This window comes from Gigantopelta aegis, chromosome 8 (genome assembly GCF_016097555.1).
Source record: "Gigantopelta aegis isolate Gae_Host chromosome 8, Gae_host_genome, whole genome shotgun sequence".
NCBI lineage: Eukaryota > Metazoa > Mollusca > Gastropoda > Neomphalida > Peltospiridae > Gigantopelta > Gigantopelta aegis.
The window spans coordinates 40003722-40026725 of record NC_054706.1 but is presented as its reverse complement, the minus strand read 5'-3'; the positions used below and the strand labels follow the sequence as shown (position 1 = coordinate 40026725).

General features: G+C 38.3%; 1 protein-coding gene across 2 annotated transcripts; it reads left to right on the top strand.

Moving 5' to 3' along the window:
- Window positions 1–12561: 12561 nt before the first annotated feature.
- LOC121379334 lies at window positions 12562–21806 on the top strand. Of its 2 annotated transcripts, none has more exons than XM_041507906.1 (3): window positions 12562–12646; window positions 14424–14863; window positions 20732–21806. In XM_041507906.1, exons 2-3 carry the CDS (start codon window positions 14424–14426, stop codon window positions 20964–20966), a joined length of 675 nt encoding a protein of 224 aa, XP_041363840.1. In that variant the 5' UTR covers window positions 12562–12646; the 3' UTR covers window positions 20967–21806. The 2 variants fall into 2 exon arrangements, with proteins under 2 accessions (XP_041363840.1, XP_041363841.1); XM_041507907.1 differs by having other exon boundaries at window positions 12572–12646; window positions 14322–14863.
- Window positions 21807–23004: the final 1198 nt, after the last annotated feature.

The following is a 23004-nucleotide window of genomic DNA, read 5'->3' as shown; positions in this document are numbered from 1 at the left end:
TTAGACCCTCTGTTGAAAATATTGCTAGTAGCCCCAATTCGCTACGCCGTACCCCCCCCCCCCCCCCCCCCCCCCCCCCCCCCCCCCCAGAATCTCAAGAAAAGACCTGCCACAGATTATGAATTCGTAGACCCAGAAGAGCCATTTATTTCTGACACTGGAATTACCCCCGACAGAGTCTACAAGTCGGTCACTAATAACTATAGTGTGGGTAAAAAAAAGGTAGCCCTGTGGGTTCTGCGATGGATGAGAGGGATATGGATTTCCTTAAAGGAATACGGAGAATATGGTTAGATGGGAAGGACCCAAATATGTTTGATTACTGTTATTTCCAACATTACTTTGGGGAAACCAAAAATAGTCGTTGTTCGGACTGGTTTGATGAAACCGTGTACTACACTAGGCTTGATAATGGGCAGTGTTTCATTAAGACCAACGAGGAAATTGGAGACAGGTTTGGTATTTTTTCAAAGAAGGGGGCTGCCATTCCATGTGTTGTCTCAATGACAAGACTAACCAAAGAGTCCACAAACAGTACTCCAGATAAACATATTTTTGTTGACGATGGGGTCATACCTGATATATTACCGGGACTAGTGAATGTGGAACAAAGCACATTTAGGGCTACTAGACACAGACACCTCTCTGCCAGCCAGGTTAAAACCCTTGGAAGTGGGGACTCGTCGGTTCTTCCGGCTGACCCTCTTCTAGACTTGGAAGAAGAGTTGGCTGACCTTGATGTTCACCAACATATCTTCAAGGTGGTTAAACCTAAGAGAAAGGTCAGGGATTGTGGGTTAGTCCCTCAGCCCATAGGGGAGGAACCGGTAAAAAGCCTCCAGAGACCCGATGAAATTCTGGACCATCTCAGAATGATAGTTAAAACTGCACTTACTGGCGCAGACAGTGAGAAAGTCCACCAAAAACTGGTATCGGAAAACCCTACATTCAGAATTAAAAATGTAAGAATTTGGGTTAACGGGTATCTTGATATCCTATTAGATGAACAGACAGACAGAAGATGTATCTACTTGTCTAAATGCTTTCAGTGTCAAGGCTGGGGACATACCATCAAACATTGCAGACACAAAAAGGGTCTACCAGTTTGCTTTCGATGTGGTCAAAAACATCCCAAACGTCCCAGAAACAACCCCTGCACTGGTGCCCGTTTCTGCGTTAACTGCGGAGGGAACCACTGTACTCATGACATTAGATGTCCAGACCGTCTAAAAGCGTTCATAATTTTGGCCCAAAGAACTCGGCAAAAGGTAACTCCCAAATCGCCTTCCGGCAAGAATACGAATCCTAAACTCCCGTCTAAGGTTTGGGATGTCCAGGGGGAGATTTCTTATGCCGATAAGGTTAGAGTTCCTGTGACAGCGGGTCACAGTTCTGCGGCACGTCCTAATGATGGGATCACGGGTCTTCAGCTAGTCAAGACACTCGCAGGACTGTTTCTAAATGGCAGAATCCACCCCAAACCACTCTCTAACTTTTCTAATCACGATGTCTCCCGAGCCCTTAAGGGAGCATGTGATTTACTTAAATATCACGCTGGAATTGATATTTCTGCCTCGAGTGTTGAAACCAGAACTCACAACTGGTATCAGAACACATTTCCTTTAAATCCAAACCAAGAAGATGAGGTTGGAGTGGATGGGGATAAGCCTGGGTATATTAAAACCGATCAGGAAATATTCCTGATCAAACTAGAGGTAAATTGGATTAAAAAACAAAATTAATATTTAATATTTGATTTTTTATTCGTAGTTTGATACATCCTGCCATCATTATGGGTTACACTTCCGCTCATACTAGTAATAGTCCACGTCCAAATGGACAAACTAATACTACAAGTGGTGGACTTATCATTCTTCAGTGGAATGCAAAGGGCCTTCATTCGCCAGGTCATGGTCAAAAATTGGTAAGCTTTATCAAACAAAACAGCCCAGCTCCCGACATTATTTGTGTCCAGGAAACATGGATTGACCCATCAAAAAAAGGCAAAAAAACATCCACTAGCAATTTTAAAATTCCTGATTATACAGGTGAATTTTATAATAATAATTTTACTGCTAGAGGAGGCCTGGCCACCTATGTTAAAAATAACCTGTCATATAAAGTTCTCCCTCACACGAATCACTCTCCATGCATACAAGCTCTGGGGCTTAGAATTCTTGGAAAAGATAATAATATTGACATTGTTAATATGTATGTAAGCCCTGGAACAGCATAGGCATCCCTGGTCGTAAACGACTATATGGAACTTACTAAACATTTGGGTAATGATATGCTTTTAGTTGGTGATTTCAACTCCTACAACATCCTCTGGGGATCCAGATGTACGTCCACTCAGGGTTCCATTGTGGAGGAATTCCTGGATCTAAAAGATCTAGTATGTCTCAACGATGATTCACCAACATTTCTGTCAGATATTCATGGCACATTTTCATGTATTGATCTATCATTGGTCAGTTCAAAGATGGCTAGTAAATGTGAATGGTATGTTACACATAATTTAAATAGTGATCATTACCTAATATTTATTAAATATAACACAATTATAGAGTGGTCAGATATGCCCAGACATATCTCCAAATGGAAATTGGATAAAGCCAATTGGAAGGGTTTTTATGATAGCTGTTTCAACTTGGACCACGGCTCCCTTTTCTCAAATAATATTGATCTTTTTAATAAAACTATTACTGAAGCCATAGATACTATAGCCAAACGGTGTATACCCGTGACAAAGGGATTTTCTTCATCCAAAAATGTCCCATGGTGGAACAATGATCTGTCTGAATCCATTAAATTGAGAAATAATTTGAGATATGCAGTTGCAGCTAAAGTCCTCGAAGCCAAGAAGTCGTCTTGGGAAGCCTTTTGTTCTACTATCACAACTTCCACATCTTCTAGTGAGGTTTGGTCAAAAATAAAAAGAATACAGGGGAAAGTCTTCTACTATCAAAGTTTTAAGTAAAAATAAAACAAATATGAGCATCCAAGGAAAAGCTGATCTCTTGGCAGATACATTTCGATTCAATAGTAGTAATGATAACTTTTCCCCTCTCTTCAAAACAAATAAGGAGGAATTGGAACAGGTAAATAGCCTTTCACGAAATGCAAACTATTCTGATGACAGTTTAAATTTCAATGCACCCTTCACCATTGACGAATTTATTAGAGCCTTCCAATATAAAAAGTGTACAGCAACAGGACCCGATAAATTTTCTTATGTTTTTGGGTTTTTTAATATGCCCATTAAAACATTGGACAGCTTTTTAATGCTATTCAATCAAATTTGGAAACAAGGCTATATCCCAGCCGAATGGAAAAAGGCCGATGTATTTAGTCTTCCCAAATATGGGAAGGATCTTTCCGATCCCACAAATTATCGACCTATTTCTTTGACCTCGAACCTGTGTAAAACTATGGAGGCCATGGTAAATAACAGGTTAACCCATTACCTTGAATCGAATAATTTAATTACCAATCTTCAAAGTGGCTTTCGTAAAAACCACAGCACCGTTGACCACCTTGTTCGTCTCCAAACCAATTTAAATCAGGCTTTTGCCAAAGGGAACAAGGTGGTTGGTGTCTTCGTTGATATAGAAAAGGCGTATGACATGGCATGGCGACATGGCATATTGCTTAAACTCTATAAATTAGGAATTCGAGGACAAATGTTTAATTTTATTGAAAAATTTATTCACAATAGGTCGTTTAGAGTTAATGTTAATGGATATTTTTCCCAAGAACTATCCTTGGATAACAGCATTCCACAAGGCTCAGTTATTGCCCCCACCCTTTTTAGTATTTTCATTAATGATCTGAGTTCTTATATGCTTGATAATGTCGAAACAAACAAAACTAAAAGTCCCCTTAACCTAGGCCTTTTTGCCGATGATACGGCCTTTTGGAGAGCCGGTCGCATGGTTAGCATACTTAAACGTTTTATCCAAAAGGATATTATAATTTACAGTCTTGGGCAGATTAATGGGGGGTCAAAATCTCCTTTAAAAAACAGTTTGTATACTCTTTCATAATAAACTAGTTCCTTCCCAGGAAAAACTAAACTTAAATCTAAATGGGACGGTTATTGCCCAAGTCAATAAAATAAAATTCCTTGGTATTACATTTGACTATAATCTTAGATTTAAGTCCCATATTACTGAAATAATTTCTAAATCTAATCATTTTATTAATATTTTAAAAGTGCTTTCTGGGACCGATTGGGATTCCGACCGCAAAACCTTGCTTAAAATTTATAATGCCCACATCTTATCTAGACTGCAATATGGGGCACAAGCCTTTTGTTGTGCTCCCAGACCCCTATTACAAAGGTTGGATAGGATCCAAAACCAAGCACAATTATTGCCAAAGTTCTTAAATGCACCCCTATAGACAGTTTATATACCGAATTAGGAGTACCTTCCCTTGAAATTAGAAGACCATGCCTATATCTTAAATATTGGTTAAACAAAAAAACTCTTACACCTGACAGTCCTGTCTCACAACTTACTCCAGACAATTTAAACCCTATAGGTCTAAAATCAAAATCAACACAAAATCTGGGCGACTCTTTTGTTACTTCTGTGTCTAAAATAGCCGATACGGCTGGTATATTGGAGACCCCCATAGTCAATGTTAAATGCCAAAGTACCAATCCCTGGGAACTAAGTCAACCAAATATTCCCCTTTTTTTATCAAAAAAGTAGACAAAAATGATATAACACTTTTTAAAAAAGTAATTTTCTAGGCATCCCAGTATGCTAATTATAATAATTACACTCGTATATATACAGATGGATCGAAAGATCCTACGTCGGGCAATACCGGAATGGCCTTTGTTGTTAATGCAATCTGATTAAAATTAGCTCTACTGGTCTCACCAGTAGATCTAAAAGCATTGCGTGGACTCCCATGTCCAGGTGACATTTCATCTATAAATAACAATTTAAATATCGACCAATTACACTTCGCCTTTTATAACGTTATTCGGGAGCATACTAATTCTAAAAATATCGGTCGAGACTTTATGCAATAGGCGAGCTTGTTGGTCTATTACAACATTGAAAAAACAGGGGGGAAAGTACACTAATAAACTCTGGATTGTATACTAGCAGAAACTTATTTTATGGCTATACCATCACGTGTTTTTTTTCGTCTTGAAACGAATTTTATATAAAATTCACCCGAATCATTTCGTATACCCTCGGCATAATCCCGAATGTTTTCAAATTCTTTTCAAATCATTGGCATGATTTTGCAAGTAAGGTTTTGATTGGTCGAATGAAAGGTCAACTGGACATGAGCTCCAACGGGTTGCTGTTAGATCCACATGTAATAGTGGAGCTAATTTTAATTAGATTGTGGTTAATGGTGATGGTAATTCTCAAATAGGCTCGCACATCAGATTACCTGACAATTTATCTGTATTTACAACAGAATTAGCTGCCATGCAGCAAGCCCTAGTTTGGATCAAATAAAATACACCTGGTAATTATGTAATATTTACAGATAATCTTAGTTGGAATCCCGGGAAACGAAGCTGCGGACCGTTTGGCCAAACAATCCCTACTAGAAACTAAAATATCCACTTTGGTAAAGTTAGGGGTTACTGAACTCTTTTCCATAGCTAAACCTTTTATTTTTCAGCTATGGCAAAATTACTGGGATCATAAAACAAGGCCCTGGCATTATGCCCGTAAACCTGAAGTTCATACAATTGGTCCTATCTTAAATAATGTTAAAAATACTGGTACTTTAACTAGACAATCGGTGGGTCTAAAGGATACCATGCATATGTTGGGATTAGCTTAATCTGATAAATGTGATAAATGCCATGTTGTTGAAAATGTTGGTCACTATTTATTCAAATGCGACCTTTATCGAGAACACCGTGAGGCTTTAGAGAAAACGTTTTCCGATATAAATATATCTTTTAATCCTATTAATCTTTTAAATCGTGATAAAGTTAACAGTCATATTATTTTTAAAGCCTTATTAAAATATGTTTCAGATACAGGGATTAAAACCTAAACTATGTATTTTGAAAATTAACTGTTCGCATTGGTCCCCTTACCTCGCCTGTTGAGGCCCCCCTTCTATCACCACCACCACCACCACCACCCACCACCCCCATGTGTGTGTGGGGGGGGGGGGGTTGTGTTTTGTTTGTTTGTTTGTTTTTTCTCACCTCTCTCCTCATCTTATACAGTGTTAATCAATGGACTGTTTCGAGAGGGGCCCGTGACCATTTTTCTTTTAAGGACTTCCGGGGTCCGTATCCATGACACACACACACACACACACACACACACACACACACACGCGCGGATTTACTCTCAGCGGGCTTGGGCTTGCCTCTTTTGGAGTATCGCAACTCCCTCCCTCCACCGTTACCAAATTCAGGATCCGCTCCTGGCTTCTTGTAGCCTAAAATAGGAACTTCCATATGAACAAATGTGGCTAGCCTACCCTCTCCTTTTTGCCGCCACTGGCGATTGTACTTTAGTAAATTGGGCAGTGTGTCTAAATGTCTTTCTCGATGATAGTTACCCAGAACTAGGAATAAACCGCTTCTGGAAAGGACCACTGCAGTATTCATAATTCATATAGCCCTACTGGGGTGTCGTTAAACATTCCTTCCTTCATTCATATACCCCTAGACATTACATGCACTGTAAATATTCCCCTCAAATATAGAACTTAATATCTGGCGCCCTTGTATATATCAACCTAAATCCTAGTCTTTTGTCTTGGCTCCACTTTTGTTTTCTTTTTTTTGTATGTGTTTGTTTTGTGTTTTTTGTTGTTGGTTTTGTTGTGGGGTTTTTTTGCCCCCCCCCCCCCCTTTATAATAATTGTATATGTATATATGCTGTATGTGTGTGTGTGTGTGTGTGTGTGTGTGTGTGTGTGTGTGTTCTATGTCTTATGCTGTGTTTTATACGTTTAATTTATCAAGGGTTACATTATGTCTAATCTCTCTGGCAGGAGTAATACGCTGTATATTGGTAATCCTTATACGTTTTAACTTTTTGACTTTTGTTCTTAACCATATGTGATTAATAAAAACAAAATTATTTTAGATATTTTAATAATTATGTAACCCCTATTGGAACTACCTCTCGTATTGATTGGTATCCTTATTGGGATTCCAGAGGGGGTTTAACATTAATATTGCCCACAATTTTACTTCACTTTTATACGACTGGACACTAAAATACAATCTACCTTTTCCCTTTCTACTTACATTAACACCTTTTAATTTACTACTATGACATGTTTATATAAATTTTATTGTTATTTTTATTTTTTTTATTTTTTTAATTTTATTATTATTACTGTTTTATTGTTATTTTATTATTTAACTTTTTTCTTTCTTTTATCCTTCTCATTGTTTTAAATGGATGCTAGTTGGGGCGGTTATGTTAAAAGTTAGGTGATAGCTCTTTTGACTTAAGTTAAGTCACAGCCCCAATCACATAGTTTTATGCGGGCTCATGTTACGGTTAATATGGAGATGATATCATTCACCAGTTTCCACGTTCCAATTCTTAACATTTCCATTATAGTGGAGGTGGTGGATGGGACGGCCTAGGGAAATGAATTAAAAATGGGGCGGACCTTCCCGTCGACTCTTCTCCGATATAAATACCAGATTAACCAGACATATTTTATTGTCAGTATTCTACTTTTTACGTAATCATTTGTAGAAACCCTTTTTAACCCTTTGTATAAACACTTTTTAACTTCCTTGTAAATAAAGTTTATTTGACCATTAATTAGTATTTTTATCTAATCATTTGTATAAACGTTTTTAACTTTAATTCTTTTCTCTTTTTTTTTTTCTCTTTTTTTACTAACATTCTCCCCACCCCTCTCGTTGTGAGCACAGTTTCTGGCCCTAGTCAGAAATCGTGCTCGCAACGAGCGTGCTTGAACATTAAATTGATATAAGCACGTTAATTCCCAACATCTGACCTGACAGTCATTTGTGGGCATACATACATACATACATACAAAAAATCAATAACAGAAAATCAAGCAAAATGAAATAGGTTTGTAGGAGGAAAAGTTGCTATTTATAATATTAATAAATTCACAGTCTTTTAAGAGTACTGGCACATTTACAGTTGAAGAGTTCTTTCATTTTATTCACATTAGGTCTTACAAAATAACATTTATTGAGCTGTCTCATTCGCGCTTCTTTGAGCTTATTACATATAAATAGATAATGAAACTCATCTGCGATATCGTCTATATTTCATAACGTACATGTCCTTTATTATTTCGGTATGCTTGATCATCTACCTTTCTCAGCTGGTAAGAAATGACTAGATAGACGAAATCGGAGAAAAGTAATATCATTTTTCTTGTTTAAGATGTTGAAATAACTTTCAAATTCTGTTTTCTCTTTAAAGAGTTGTACCTGATTCGGTAATGTTACTATGCCAGTTTTGAGTAAACTGGTCTAGTTGTAATGTTACAGATGTTTTAAATGGCCTCAGACCACAATTAATTTCACTATGTATTCTCATGTAGCCCCAGTGGCTGTAGCACTTTTATTAATTTCACCAGGCCATTAGCATTTCACGGGAAACATTACCTGCCTGGGCCCATTGAACACTCGAAAGGACGACATCTGTTGTCCAGCTCTTTTCCGCGTTATATCAATGTAAACAAACACACGTGGGCTAAGGGACCGAATCACACCCATTTCTCTGCATTTTACACAAATTTTGCATGACTTCAATGTGCTCTGGGGGACATTATGCAGTATCCAGTGTAAACCAAGTGCACATATTCACTAACTGCATCCTCTCACCTGTCAAACCCAGTGTAACAATCCAGTATACTAAGCAGCTCCCCAGCCATTAATCACATCACAAGAAAACTATATTTTCTCGCATTAACTTCCGTATTTTGGACAACCAAATGGGTGGATAACTCTAGTCTGAGGCCAAATGTGACATAGACACAAAACACTGTTATAACAAAATATGTAAAGTATGTTTCTAATATGTATAATTCATTTACATTCGACTGGCCTCGGTGGCGTCGTGGTTAGGCCATCGGTCTACAGGCTGGTAGGTTGGTAGGTACTGGGTTCGGATCCCAGTCGAGGCATAGGATTTTAAATCCAGATACTGACTCCAAACCCTGAGTGAGTGCTCCGCAAGGCTCATTGGGTAGGTGTAAACCACTTGCACCGACTAGTGATCCATAACTGGTTCAACAAAGGCCATGGTTTGTGCTATCCTGCCTGTGGGAAGCGCAAATAAAAGATCCCTCACTGCCTCGTAAAAGAGTAGCATATGTGGCGACAGCGCGTTTCCTCTAAAAACAGTGTCAGAATGACCATATATTTGACGTCCAATAGTCGATGATATGGTAAAAAAAATTATTGTGCTCTAGTGGCGTCGTTAAATAAAATAAACAAACTTTTTTTTCATTTATATTCTGTGTCATATTAATTAAGTCATAAAACATTAGTTTATAAATACACTGGGATAATTTTGTACTTTTACCTATTAGAAGTCGAGCCCAAAAACAAACTATTCTACAGTATATAATCAAATACAAGGGTTTTCTTCCAAATTCACCATACAACATAAAAACAGGGGTATTTTTTCTAACTGGGGTTAAATATTTTTTAAATTGTATATGGAGTTTTTCTATCATATTAAGGTTTTCAAAACTCACATCCGTACAATAATATTGGTACTGCAACAGAATCGAACAATTTGATTCAGTATTGAAAAGATAATCAAAGTTCGTTGTATTTTCTTAAAATATAATAGTTTTCTGACCTTGTTCGAAATATTTTTTTGCATATGTTAAATTTATTATTTTTATGAAGCCAAACCCCAAGATATTTATATTCGTCTGCATTTTCTAGCTCAACGTTTTCTAAAAAAAAAACATCCACTTTTATAGTCTTTTTTGTTTCCACCGAATATTACTACTTTAGTTTTTGAGGTGTTGATTTCCAGTTTCCAAGTATTGCAGTAGTCCCGGTACGCGTTGTTGTTGAAGATCATCGGTTTGTGTCGTCAGCAGCGAAGTGTCGTCAGCATACATTAAAGTAATGAATGAATGAATGAATGAATGAATGTTTAACGACACCCCAGCACGAAAAATACATCGGCTATTGGGTGTCAAACTATGGTAATGCAAACAAATAAAGTGATGATCAACATCAATATAAAAATTAAAGATTTAAACAAAAACACAGTGTAAAGAACCGTGCAAAAACACAAATATCACAGATACATACTGACTTTTACTCAAAATTTATTTGTGTTGTATTGGCCATTCTCAAAGAGAATGTTACACCCCTGCACCACGGTGAGGTTACAGCACGCGCAAGGGTACATTATAGTAAGTGCATCCAAACCAAGTTCACGGACACAAGTTTTGAAAAACGAATTTAACAATTCTGATGTCTTGCAATCGTGTTATAAGTTAAGCAAATGAATGGTTATATATTGTGCGAGTTTTGCAGACTTCAATAACTAGAAAGCAGTACAGCAGAGGACAGACAAAAATTGTTTTTAAAATTCGTTTTTTTTTTAAATTACAGTCTTTGAAAATCATTTTTAAAAAGTATTAAGAAATGTGCCGCCCGAACGATTGTGACATTGGGGCGGTGGATTAGCGATGTTGAGGGCCACGAAGTGGCTCGAATTTGCTAGGTGGTCCGGGGGCATGCTCCCCCGTGAAATTTTTTTAAGTAGATACTGGAAAAACGATTTTAATGGCTTCTGGACATTATAAATAACATTTGATTGTGATAAAATGTGTTGCTATTTTGCATTACCGGTACTTACAATTTGCCGAAGTTGAACACTCTTTTGTCGTGACCACAGCAAAATGCATTGCCTACAGATTTCATATCCAAGCTGTCCAATCTGTCCTTATGTGCATGCAAAAGCATCAGGTGATTTAAGCTTTTCTGCGACATACTTGTACGTAGGTATGTTTTCACTCTTCGCAAGGCCGAAAACGAACGTTCGCTGGTTGCACTGGTTGCGAAAATCACCAAAAGTATGTTGATCAGTGTATTGATTTCAGAGAAAGCTACACGAAATGAGGGCGATAGGTTCCGTACTAGTCGAGTATTGCATCAAGTTCTGTTGCCTTACAATCCGGCGGACAGATCTTGAAATGCGCTTGGAAGGTTTGGAGCTATGTTTTCAACATGTGACGGCCTTTATAGAAATCAGCAACGGTCTCAATTTCTTCGTCACACCGTTTCTATTTACAGCGTGTTGTAGCACCACGTGGACGTTCCTGTAGGATGCCCGCAAATGTTTCTCTTTTTTTCACCTCAGGCTAGTTTAACGCCTTCGGTCAAACATTACATTTGCGGGATCAAATAGACAATAACACCGGCAAATCTAAAAACTCCATATGGTTATCTCCTAAATGACTATTTGGCATATCATGGCAGGCGTATCGGATAGGGATATTAATCATGTAGATCTATATACAAATCTAATATTAATCTATAATGACAAAACCGATTTGGACCCGAACCGTTTCGCAATACAAATAAAATTTTGTAAAGTGGTAAAATTCTTTGGACGGCGATCTCAACTGGTCAAATTATATTAACCCACTCATAAAGTTGAATCGTTTTAACCTCATTTTTATGAACATTTCCTTGAATGTGACAGATATTTGTTTATTTTACCCACGCAAAAGTCAACGATGTGAGAAATATTCAAACGTACGTACTGTTGCGCGCAATCGACGCAACCACAGAAATACGGCAACGGACGACATAGAAATAGTAAACTGAAACTTTAAAACATTACCTATGCGTTAACATGTCGCCTTTTAAACATATTCCATCTAAATTAATTTGTTTCTCGTAGTAGTTCTTAGTAGGCCTATAATCTTAACATTTCAAAACAAAAATTACTAAATACTTTGGACAAAAAGTCACCAATATGCTACTTGAAAAGCGCTATTTTATTAATGGCAGTTTGTTAAAGAAAAAATGGTCGAAAATGTGCTTTTTTGTGTGAATTAAATAATTTAAAGATCTGGGTGAGAGTTCATTGATCACGGTCCACTATAGTTTAAAATTGTGACACATGCTATGGTTCACATATTCACTTCTAGAAATTGGGGAAGAATTAAACCAATATGTATGTTTAATGGTAAACCTTCTAGCTGTATTTTGCCCATGTTACTTTGTAATCTTGTGCATAGACGTTTTGGGACATGGGTGTATAGCGTAAGAGACAGCCAGAGTGAATCGGTTAATGAACCACCTGTTCGGATCGGTACTACAGCCAGATGCGATCATATAGTAATAAAACTGAGACGAAATGTTCTGAATTTTTTAGTGAAAATAAATGCTTATATAATGTATATTCCCAATGGTGTATGTTGTTAGTGCCAACGAGAACCCGTTCTATTGGCTATCTTCATTTAAAATTGGGCAATTTAACATGGATTTCAATGGGAGATGGGCGACAAAATGGCACATTTGTCCATTCTGTGATGTTGTTACATGACGTAGTTGTATGACGTCATCCAATTGTTCACTTTTATTGCATTCATTTATTGTGACTGCTACTAGTCTGGATCAGACATTTTAAAAACATTTTGTTTTTATTAATACAAGGTAATGTATGCATATTCAGTTTGCCTATATGCATCGGTTTAAAGCAATTGCCACACAATTTACTTATTTATTATTATTATTATTATTATTATTATTATTATTATTATTTAAAATCAAGTTGTCTTCTAATAAACACCTAGTACAGGCCAATATGTAGTGTATATATTTTACTGCATACTACTGAGAGAAAACAAATCAATAGTGTGTGCATAATAATTAGTGGTGTAACAATACATTGAACTATCGATATGTTGCGATAGTCAGTGCCTCGATAGAAATGCATTGATAGTTAATTCAACTAACGATAACTATCGCAATTGTTTGCTCAACTATAGATAGTTTCGATTGTATGCATGAAATATGGTCTACAACCAACGCATGATTTCACTACCTAGTGATATTATTACAAATAACTAAAATACAGACATACATACAAACACAAACATAGATACATACGCACGCACGTACGCACACACACACACACAGTGGACACATAAACACACACACACACACACACACATATTGGAAGACAGGTAAATAGTTTTGTGAAATATCTATTCATATTAGTTATCAAGCGATTTAGGAATTCACAATACTATTGCAATAGTACTATCACCATTGCAATACTATTACAACAGTATTTTAACTATCGAAATACTATTGCAATAGTAAAACTGACCGCACTAGTTAGCCCTATTTAGCAGTTTACAGTTAATTCCCTTGTGTACCCGCACAAAGAGTTCGCTTGTTTTGCACAGTTCCATGTTTGAAGGCTAATTATTTGGAATAGGAATTTTAATGATAGCCAAGGAGTTACTTTTAAAAATGACAATTGGTTCATCACCAGCAGTGCAAATGGTTTAGCTATGAGGTTTGGTATTCATACACCGGGTTTTCCTTGTGACAAAAGTGGGGCGTGATCATTTTGGGTAATTTTCAAACAGCTGATTTTGTGAAAAATTGAATAGCTAAACCTTTATTCAAATGATGTTTTTTGTAAGGTTTGATGGGCAAAGTTTCCATAAATATATGTGTAATATCCGCCAACTCTCGCTTGGCTGTGGTTTGTATGGGTTTGATCAACGTCAAAGATACACCCAAAAGCATGCAGTTTGGACATATTATGATGAAAATAACACAAAGCTTTAGCTAAATATATTTAAAATAAGTCTTCTTTATACGACTCGTTTTGTTATTGCACTGAGACTAAAAATACTTGTATCTTTCTTTATTTTTAAACCATATGAGGGCATATAGGATGCCATGGTCTGGTGTGCATAAATATCTGCTGAAGATTCACAAATAACTGTGGTCTTCTACCCTAGTGCATATGTGTCAAAATGCCAGGCAATACCGTATTGAACTTATAAGTTCGAGAGAGCTGCCCACTCTGTTGTCTTCCATGCAGTAAACGTTTACTGCCACCCCCATATAATAGCATAAGTCATAACACGTTAACGTTCCGTGTACAGTTAACTACCCCAACACACAGACAGACAGACAAACACACACAATGGGTCCTCTACCGGTGTAATATATTTGATTTACTAGTTGATATCATTGAATCACTATTTATTAGTTAATATCAATGACGGGATAATTACTGTAGGGAGTATCAGTGAATTATTGTGTTAAATCAGTGAGTTAATGTTTTGTGTCAATGGATTATTTTCAGAGGCGTAGGCGTACCTAGGTGAGGGGGCCAATTCCTTAGTGAACTATTCTTTCCTATCTGTGAACGGCCGTTTTCTGTAACAGATAAATACTGTTTATTTAGATGATGCCTGTTGTGGACATAATGAAAAGAAGGGCCAAAATAGGCAGAAGAAAATCCTGCCTGGTTGACCAAATTCAATCTCTGTATTTTGACGTAAACAACAATGCCAAGAAGAGAAATCTGCCACTACTGCGTGCGTGTTTTCCTTGTAAGCAAGCGAGTCCATCGTCATCCTTCGACGACTTCGAGGAAAGTCCGAGGAAGGACCCCTGCGAGCAAGAAACGAGTAGCCCGAACCGCTTCAAAATAGGAAACACGAAGAAACGGGACACTGCATACCACGTAACAGCCGGGGTGTATATCGACATTGTGGAGGGGCGGTTTGTCGTGACCAACATGAGCGATATGCTGTTCCAAGTGGACGGAGAAGGTGACCGCTTCATAGGAAAGAAAATGGACTTCACACCTCCGTTCTACGACAGTTCAAATATATACTACAAGTATGACATCATTACTGTTCGTTATCTTACGTTAAATATCGTGTATGAAAGAAAGAAAGAAAGAAATGTTTTATTTAACGACGCACTCAACACATTTTATTTACGGTTATATGGCGTCAGACATATGGTTAAGGACCACACAGATTTTGAGAGGAAACCCGCTGTCGCCACTACATGGGCTACTCTTTCTGATTAGCAGCAAGGGATCTTTTATTTGCACTTCCCACAGGCAGGATAGCACAAACCATGGCCTTTGTTGAACCAGTTATGGATCACTGGTCGGTGCAAGTGGTTTACACCTACCCATTGAGCCTTGCGGAGCACTCACTCAGGGTTTGGAGTCGGTATCTGGATTAAAAATCCCATGCCTCGACTGGGATCCGAACCCAGTACCTACCAGCCTGTAGACCGATGGCCTAACCACTACGCCACCGAGGCGGGTTAAATATCGTCTATGACGTCAAAACGATGGTGCAGGAATGGTCTCTCGTCGACCTTAGTATTGGTTGTGACAGTCAATCTAGAAACAAACTGTTTCATGAACGTATCAATCTTAGTCGTTTGGTACCCGTCCCCTTCCCTAACACACTGTTAGGATTCCACAGCGGCTCAACATGTTAGGTCAAATGTCCGCTATCGATAGAATGGGCATCACCATCAGACCAGTGGTCATCTTCATAAATCAAGGCTAATATTCGTTCCTCGTATTCAGCCTTGATACATGTCGTCAAGAAATCGTGCCACAAAATGCTTAAATTTCATTGGATGCGATGAGATCTGATTGCAACGAATCGCAACGCTCCTTATAGATTCCCTTGTTATTGTAAACAAAGATGGCAGCGTCAGCGTCCGGCGGTTAATTTTTGATATTGTTCCATTAGACCAAATCAATTCCTATTGCCGATAATGTTAACGTTTACTAATAAAACTGATATAAGCAGCGTTTCAACACACCCAGGAAGTACAGCAATAGAAAGTGTGGCACCTCACATCTAATCTAGCTGCAAGAAAATGGGGGGTCACGTATCATTTAAGAGATTTAATTTATGTTTTTAATAGCAACCGTCATTTTTGCTGAAAATTGCAGTTCCATTTTTGGGGGTACCCCGCATTAGTTTCAACCTCTGGTATATACTGCATAACAACTGTATAACAAATAAAAGTGTATTTATTTATTGTCAATGGATAATAGTATTTGCACAAATAATCAATGTCACATATTACTACCAATCACACCCACAGCTGCTTTTACTCCGTAAACATTTGACGGTGCACGTCGAACCTTGACACGGTACTCTTTTCTTTGGTACTATGCAACCTATAGATTCCCTTGTTATTGTAAACAAAGATGGCAGCGTCAGCGTCCGGCGGTTAATTTTTTATATTGCTTTCAAGACTGTCACATGTTACCGATGCTGTGATTGGTCAGCGATGTCATCGTGTAAGGGACATAATCGGTGTTACAAATTTTCTTCCAATAGAGGGCGCTAGTAGTGGATATCAGTAATCTTGACTACATGTATCAAGGCTGAATACGAGGAACGAATATTAGCCTTGATTTATGAAGATGACCAGTGGTATACGTTTACGCGATTTTACCTTGTTACCAATATATTTTAAGATGTTTCCGACTTTAGATGAACTAAAATAAATATGTCACTGTTTGGGTCTATAAAAAAATATGAAAAAGTTGATTTTAAAACCTAAATCATGTAATGTTTATTCAATGTTTATTAATTATCGATAAAGTTATGACTTTCGAATACTTTTTTGTATGAGCTTTTGTAGAAAAATTACTTCTTTTTTCATTTTAGTGTAATCTTTAGTTATTACTTTACAAAACACAATCATACTTGTCGCAGTGGCAGTAGTTAATTTAATGTTATAAACGTTTTAAAACATGTCGTTAGGGATCGCGGTTCACGGTTTTGTCTTGACAGTTTTACATCTGATTTTGTCACAGAGCAGTGTTTGGTTTCGTCAATACGCAGAATAGGCTATATCCAGAAACCTAGTTAAAACACGAAAATAGCAGGACAAAATTAATGTCATTCCAGCCAACCCGGCGATCTCGTTTCGGTGGGATATAAGAACATTACACACATTAAATTGAAAAATGGCCGTTTATTTTTAAACTCAATATTGAAAAATTAACTAATTAAACAACATTTCCATTAAAGGTGGGCATTACATAACCGCTATACATAAAACACGTAATAGGCATGCATATTCAATCTGATAAAATATCTATCTGTGTATGCATATATGTAATAAAACAAAACTACATAGCATGATGTATCTTATGATTTATGTTCAGGGGAGATGAGTGGGTGTTTTATCAACTAATATTTCTTGCGGCTTGGCACACCGCGTACAGATGTAACTCCAATAGTATTCGTCAAGCAGACCGGTGCTTCATAGAAATGTAGGAATGGTACCGATTAATAGCTATTTAAAGTTTGGAATTATAAACCGAATGGTGATCAATTTAATCCATTTGCCTGCAACAAATACACTTTTAATAAAAGTGTTTATTTACCTGCTACACACACACACACACACACACACATTTTAAAGGCATACTGTCACAGATTTAAGGACCTTATTTCTCTAAAAATGAATAATAAATTAAAATTACATTAAATTTTACAGACCAAATCTAGCTATTGCATCACTTTAACTACACCATGATGAAGTGAAATCCATGTCAACCCTCTCAGCAATGTTGGTTTTTGAATTATGGACCATTGCCATAATTCAATTATTTTTACAAAATATCATTAATAAGTGGAGTATGGTGGTTAAAGGTTGCATCGCTTTCAGCTAAAAGCATCTGCTGTTAAAAAGAAAAACAACAACACACAAACAAGAAAACATTCAATATTTTATTTTATATGAATACACAGAAAAACTAAACCGTAATTTTGTTTACTATATCTCATGACAAAACCAGACACAGGGTAATGGACAAAACCGTTGAGTTGATTTTTGATATGCTGTTTATAAACAATCACTACATTCTACAGAATACACCAAACATTGCCATCATAATTGCATTTTAAAGAATAACGATTGAATGTTCTTAAACAAAGCTAATAATAATTATAGTGGTTTATTAAATGGTATAAATTGATGTTAAATGTAAAAATACGGGAATTGGACAGGTAAACCTCACGTTACTTCGTTCATATTTTCGTCAATATATGTACTGTAAATCGTATGGAACATAATGCCTAACATCCCGACATGTGAAATACGAACAATTACCTAAAATCCGAATAGTTTCAGCTCTCTATAACCAATATTGGACATCGGTGTCTAGCCGTGTTTACATGCGGAGAATGATCGGAAGTGTGACCAAACATTTTGAGCCGTTGTGTAGTCGCAACAGTGTAATAATAAGCATACATAACATGTAGTAACAGCGTACGCCGGTATTATCTCGCCTTCATGTAAAATTCTTTAATCTCATTGGTTGTTTGCCGTTGGACAAATCCCTTATACCCCTGTGGGCGGAGCCAAATTCTCTTAAGTCTGTAATTTCCAACAATTTCCAGCCACCCCAGTTAATGCTAAAGCAATAATTATTTTGATTATTTGGCTATATGGTTTAACATGTCGGCAAGATAAATCCGTTGTAGAAGCATCTCTCGGGGTATATGGATTTTTATGTACCCTATGTGTGCTCTTTTACCCCCTCGCCTTCGGCTCGGGGTAAAAGAACACACAGAGGGTACATAAAAAGCCATATACCCCTCGTGATGCTTCTACAACTTATATTGTCCCCTTCTGACGCCCATCGTCTGGTTTGTACACACATGGACATGTTGTAGGACAGGGCTAGAGATGACTCTGTGTAATACTTCGGCAATCGTCGACCACCAAATGGTAGCCAGCTACTGTGTCTAAAATACACGTTTTCCCCTACATCTGATTCCACATAGTCATGACATTAAACTTAAGTGTTGTTAAAGCGGTAGTATCCGGAATACTTTTATTATTTAAGCATAAAGAACAGGAAATCCAATTACGTTTGGTGCATATATGACGCCGCACTCCGCACTGGTTTCACTACGCTGGCTTATCCAGGTCAAAAACAAAGCTAGTATTTTGAAAGTGGGACACTTTTGACGGGCTCGTACCGATCTCGGTTTTCATTGGCTTATCACAAGTATAGAATTCCCGAACAAGAGATCACGTGAGATTTCGCAATTTTTAAACAAATTTAACTGTTGAATGAGGGGTCGTCTCGTGTCTCCAAAACATATTTATATCCATAGAGGTATGGTACAACGCCTTTCCTGGGGTCGGTGGGTGGGTGATTTGTCTTGATACGCGTTACATGTAAGGGGGTGTTACTAATTACGTAACGCTCTAGAGGTAGAGGAAGAGAGTACTGTGTTCGATTTACGTAACATTTTTCAAGACTATATGTTATTTTTATCCATTACTTAGACCTAAAAAGGTGTTTTTTTGGAAATGCGCGGTCAGTCTAGGATCGACCCCCATCGGCGGGTATATAAAAGACCATGGTATGTGATATCCTGTCTGTGTGATGGTACATATGATATAAACGATCCCTTGCTAAAAAAAAAATGTAGCGGGTTTCCAAGGCGCGTGTGCAGGGATTTCAGCGGGGTTTGGGTTATAGACTGTTGAGCGAAGTTTATATGGGGCCATGCTCCCCCAAAAAATACATTTCAATTTTTGTAAGCTTGGGCAAGTAAGGGTTTCGACCTCCAATATCCTGCCCCTGCACATGCACTCGATTCCTCTCTAAGATTATATGTCAAAATTACCAAATGTTAGACACCCAACAGCAGATGGAAGGAAGGATAGGATAGGTTTTATTTAACGACGCACCACTCAACACATTTTGTTTACGGTTGTATGGGGTCGGATGATTATTAAATCAGTATGCTTTATCTTTGATGTCAGTAAACAACCCGCGCCCCCCCCCCCCCCCCCCAACTTTACCCTTTCCAAACGAAATAATATTTATTTGAATTTGTCGATTTTAACAGTAAAATTAAGAAGTGAAAACGTTCATTGTCTACTTTAGTATATTTTATTTTAAAAATATATACATGATTAATGTGTTACTAGTATACAAACTAAACTTTGAAAGTTCTACTAACACTTTATAAAAGATCAATTCTGAAATGGGAAGGTACGACTGTCGATAATACGTTGTCAAGATCAAACCGGTTTTAACTAAAGACTCTAGTACCGTATCCTCAACTGAACGTTCTTCGTACAGCGCAAGATTGCTCTTTTAATTTTTTAAGACGAACCCTACAATTTGAAATCGGCAAACGCACGTGTTGACTGAAACCGACAACAGGCTGTCGTTTGTGCTTTGCCGAGCTATGGTGGCACAGGCGACGAATCAAGCGTGTACGTTTGACGACTAGCTGGCTACCATTTGGTTGACGACGATTGCCGAAGTATTACACACAGTTCTCTCTAGCACTCCCTTACAACATATCAATAAGGGGAGGGCTAGAGGTGACTCGGTCTAGGGTTTACTGTATGGACTTTTAACTCGTTTGATAAAACCGTAATTAACGGGGGGTGGGGGGGGGGGGGGGGGGGTAGCACCAGATCCATAAATAAATAAATAAATAAAATACAAAAGAGTGTCCTTTTAGTTCGCAAGAGTTTGTGTGTGGGGGGGGGGGGGGGGTCGGGGGATTTTGTGGGTTTTTTGTCTAACTGGTTCGTTTTTGTTTTAACTGCACTCTAAGTTATTTTAGGCTAGATACAGCGCTTATTACAAAATGCGTGTTCATTGTTTCCTAGTCCGAACGGACATAGAAAGTGTGGCATTGACTTAATGTTCGCCCCGCACTAATTGTTTCCCCACAGTGACATTGCGAGGAGCCGACAGCAGGTTTTGGACGCGATGGGGCGAATTGGCTACATGATCGAGACGGGCCAGTTGGAAGGAGTCCCGGCTGACAAGGCCGGTAATTCGGGACGAACCTGCTCCTCGGGACTGACCAGAGTGTGGATGAAAGTGAAGACGAGCACCAGCAGCTGCTGTACTGACTTATACAGTTACTTTAGTGACAAGCCCGACACTGATAATACTGATAAATAATAATAATATTATTATTATTATTATTATTATTATTATTATACACTTGAATCACGTTGGCTTGAACCTCGCCGGTGCTCGAGAAAGTGTTCGACCCATCAGGTAGTTCGACCCAACCATTCGGTCAACATCGGATATTTCCGTAACACCAGTTGAATTCCTAATTAGATACTGGCTGTGTATTACATGTAAGTGCAATAAAATAAAATAAATAAATAAATAAATGACAAATTCTTAATAGTTGCTGAAATGGTTACAGTTGATTAAGTTACCCGGATGTATTCAAAGTAAAGCTTTAGTCGAGACCCGTGTGTGCACTAATTGTTTGATTGGTATCATGATCCATCTAACAGTTACCGGAACACTAGACTGCTCAGACAGCTGAGATGTGTCCTCAGGACAGCGTGCTTGAACCTTAATTGAATATAAGCACGAAAATAAATTGAAATAAAATGTACTATAAAGACCATTACTGATAGCCGCTCAACAAACAGAACAGAACAGAACAATATGACAAGTGTTGTAAAGAAAGTAGTGCCTGGCTATTGACGCAATTCCCCCATTCATCTATCGTTCGTTCCGCCTAAATAATTAATCATAAGGTTGTAATAACTAACTGCGTAAGTGCGACAATTGTTAATCCTGTTCGGTGGTTTTCCAGTTGATATTTTATGGATCACCAGTTCGAGGGAAATATAGCTAATAACACTGACGGGACTGATCATTTAGTTCGAGTGAAAGCTTATAGTCGACCCAGGACGTGTTTGATCTGTCAACACAATATAAGGGTTTACCACATAAAAAACAACAATAATAATAATAATAAATAATAATTACTGCAAACAGCGTTTGATTTTCTTTCTTCTACTTGTTTCTGCTTTTTGTTCTTCGTCTTCTTCTACTACCACCTGGCCTACTAGTTTTACTGCTACTACTTCTTTATTATTATTATTATTAACTGTAGTATTTATATGTATGGTAATAATTTGATTATGTTAACTGAAAAACTGCATGTAGCGCCTTTAGCGGTAGGTTACTGTTTGCCATCTGCGGGTTTGATTGCATGTAGCGCCTTTAGCGGTAGGTTACTGTTTGCCATCTGCAGGTTTGATTGCATGTAGCGCCTTTAGCGGTAGGTTACTGTTTGCCATCTGTGGGTTCGATTGCAGGTAGCGCCTTTAGCGGTAGGTTACTGTTTGCCATCTGCGGGTTTGATTGCATGTAGCGCCTTTAGCGGTAGGTTACTGTTTGCCATCTGTGGGTTCGATTGCAGGTAGCGCCTTTAGCGGTAGGTTACTGTTTGCCATCTGTGGGTTCGATTGCAGGTAGCGCCTGTGGGTTCGATTGCATGTAGCACCTTTAGCGGTAGGTTACTGTTTGCCATCTGCGGGTTCGATTGCATGTAGCGCCTTAGCGGTAGGTTACTGTTTGCCATCTGCGGTTCGATTGCATGTAGCGCCTTTAGCGGTAGGTTACTGTTTGCCATCTGCGGGTTCGATTGCATGTAGCGCCTTTAGCGGTAGGTTACTGTTTGCCATCTGCGGGTTCGATTGCAGGTAGCGCCTTTAGCGGTAGGTTACTGTTTGCCATCTGCGGGTTCGATTGCAGGTAGCGCCTTTAGCGGTAGGTTACTGTTTGCCATCTGCGGGTTCGATTGCAGGTAGCGCCTTTAGCGGTAGGTTACTGTTTGCCATCTGCGGGTTCGATTGCAGGTAGCGCCTTTAGCGGTAGGTTACTGTTTGCCATCTGTGGGTTCGATTGCAGGTAGCGCCTTTAGCGGTAGGTTACTGTTTGCCATCTGTGGGTTCGATTGCAGGTAGCGCCTTTAGCGGTAGGTTACTGTTTGCCATCTGCGGGTTCGATTGCATGTAGCGCCTTTAGCGGTAGGTTACTGTTTGCCATCTGCGGGTTTGATTGCATGTAGCGCCTTTAGCGGTAGGTTACTGTTTGCCATCTGTGGGTTCGATTGCAGGTAGCGCCTTTAGCGGTAGGTTACTGTTTGCCATCTGTGGGTTCGATTGCATGTAGCACCTGTGGGTTC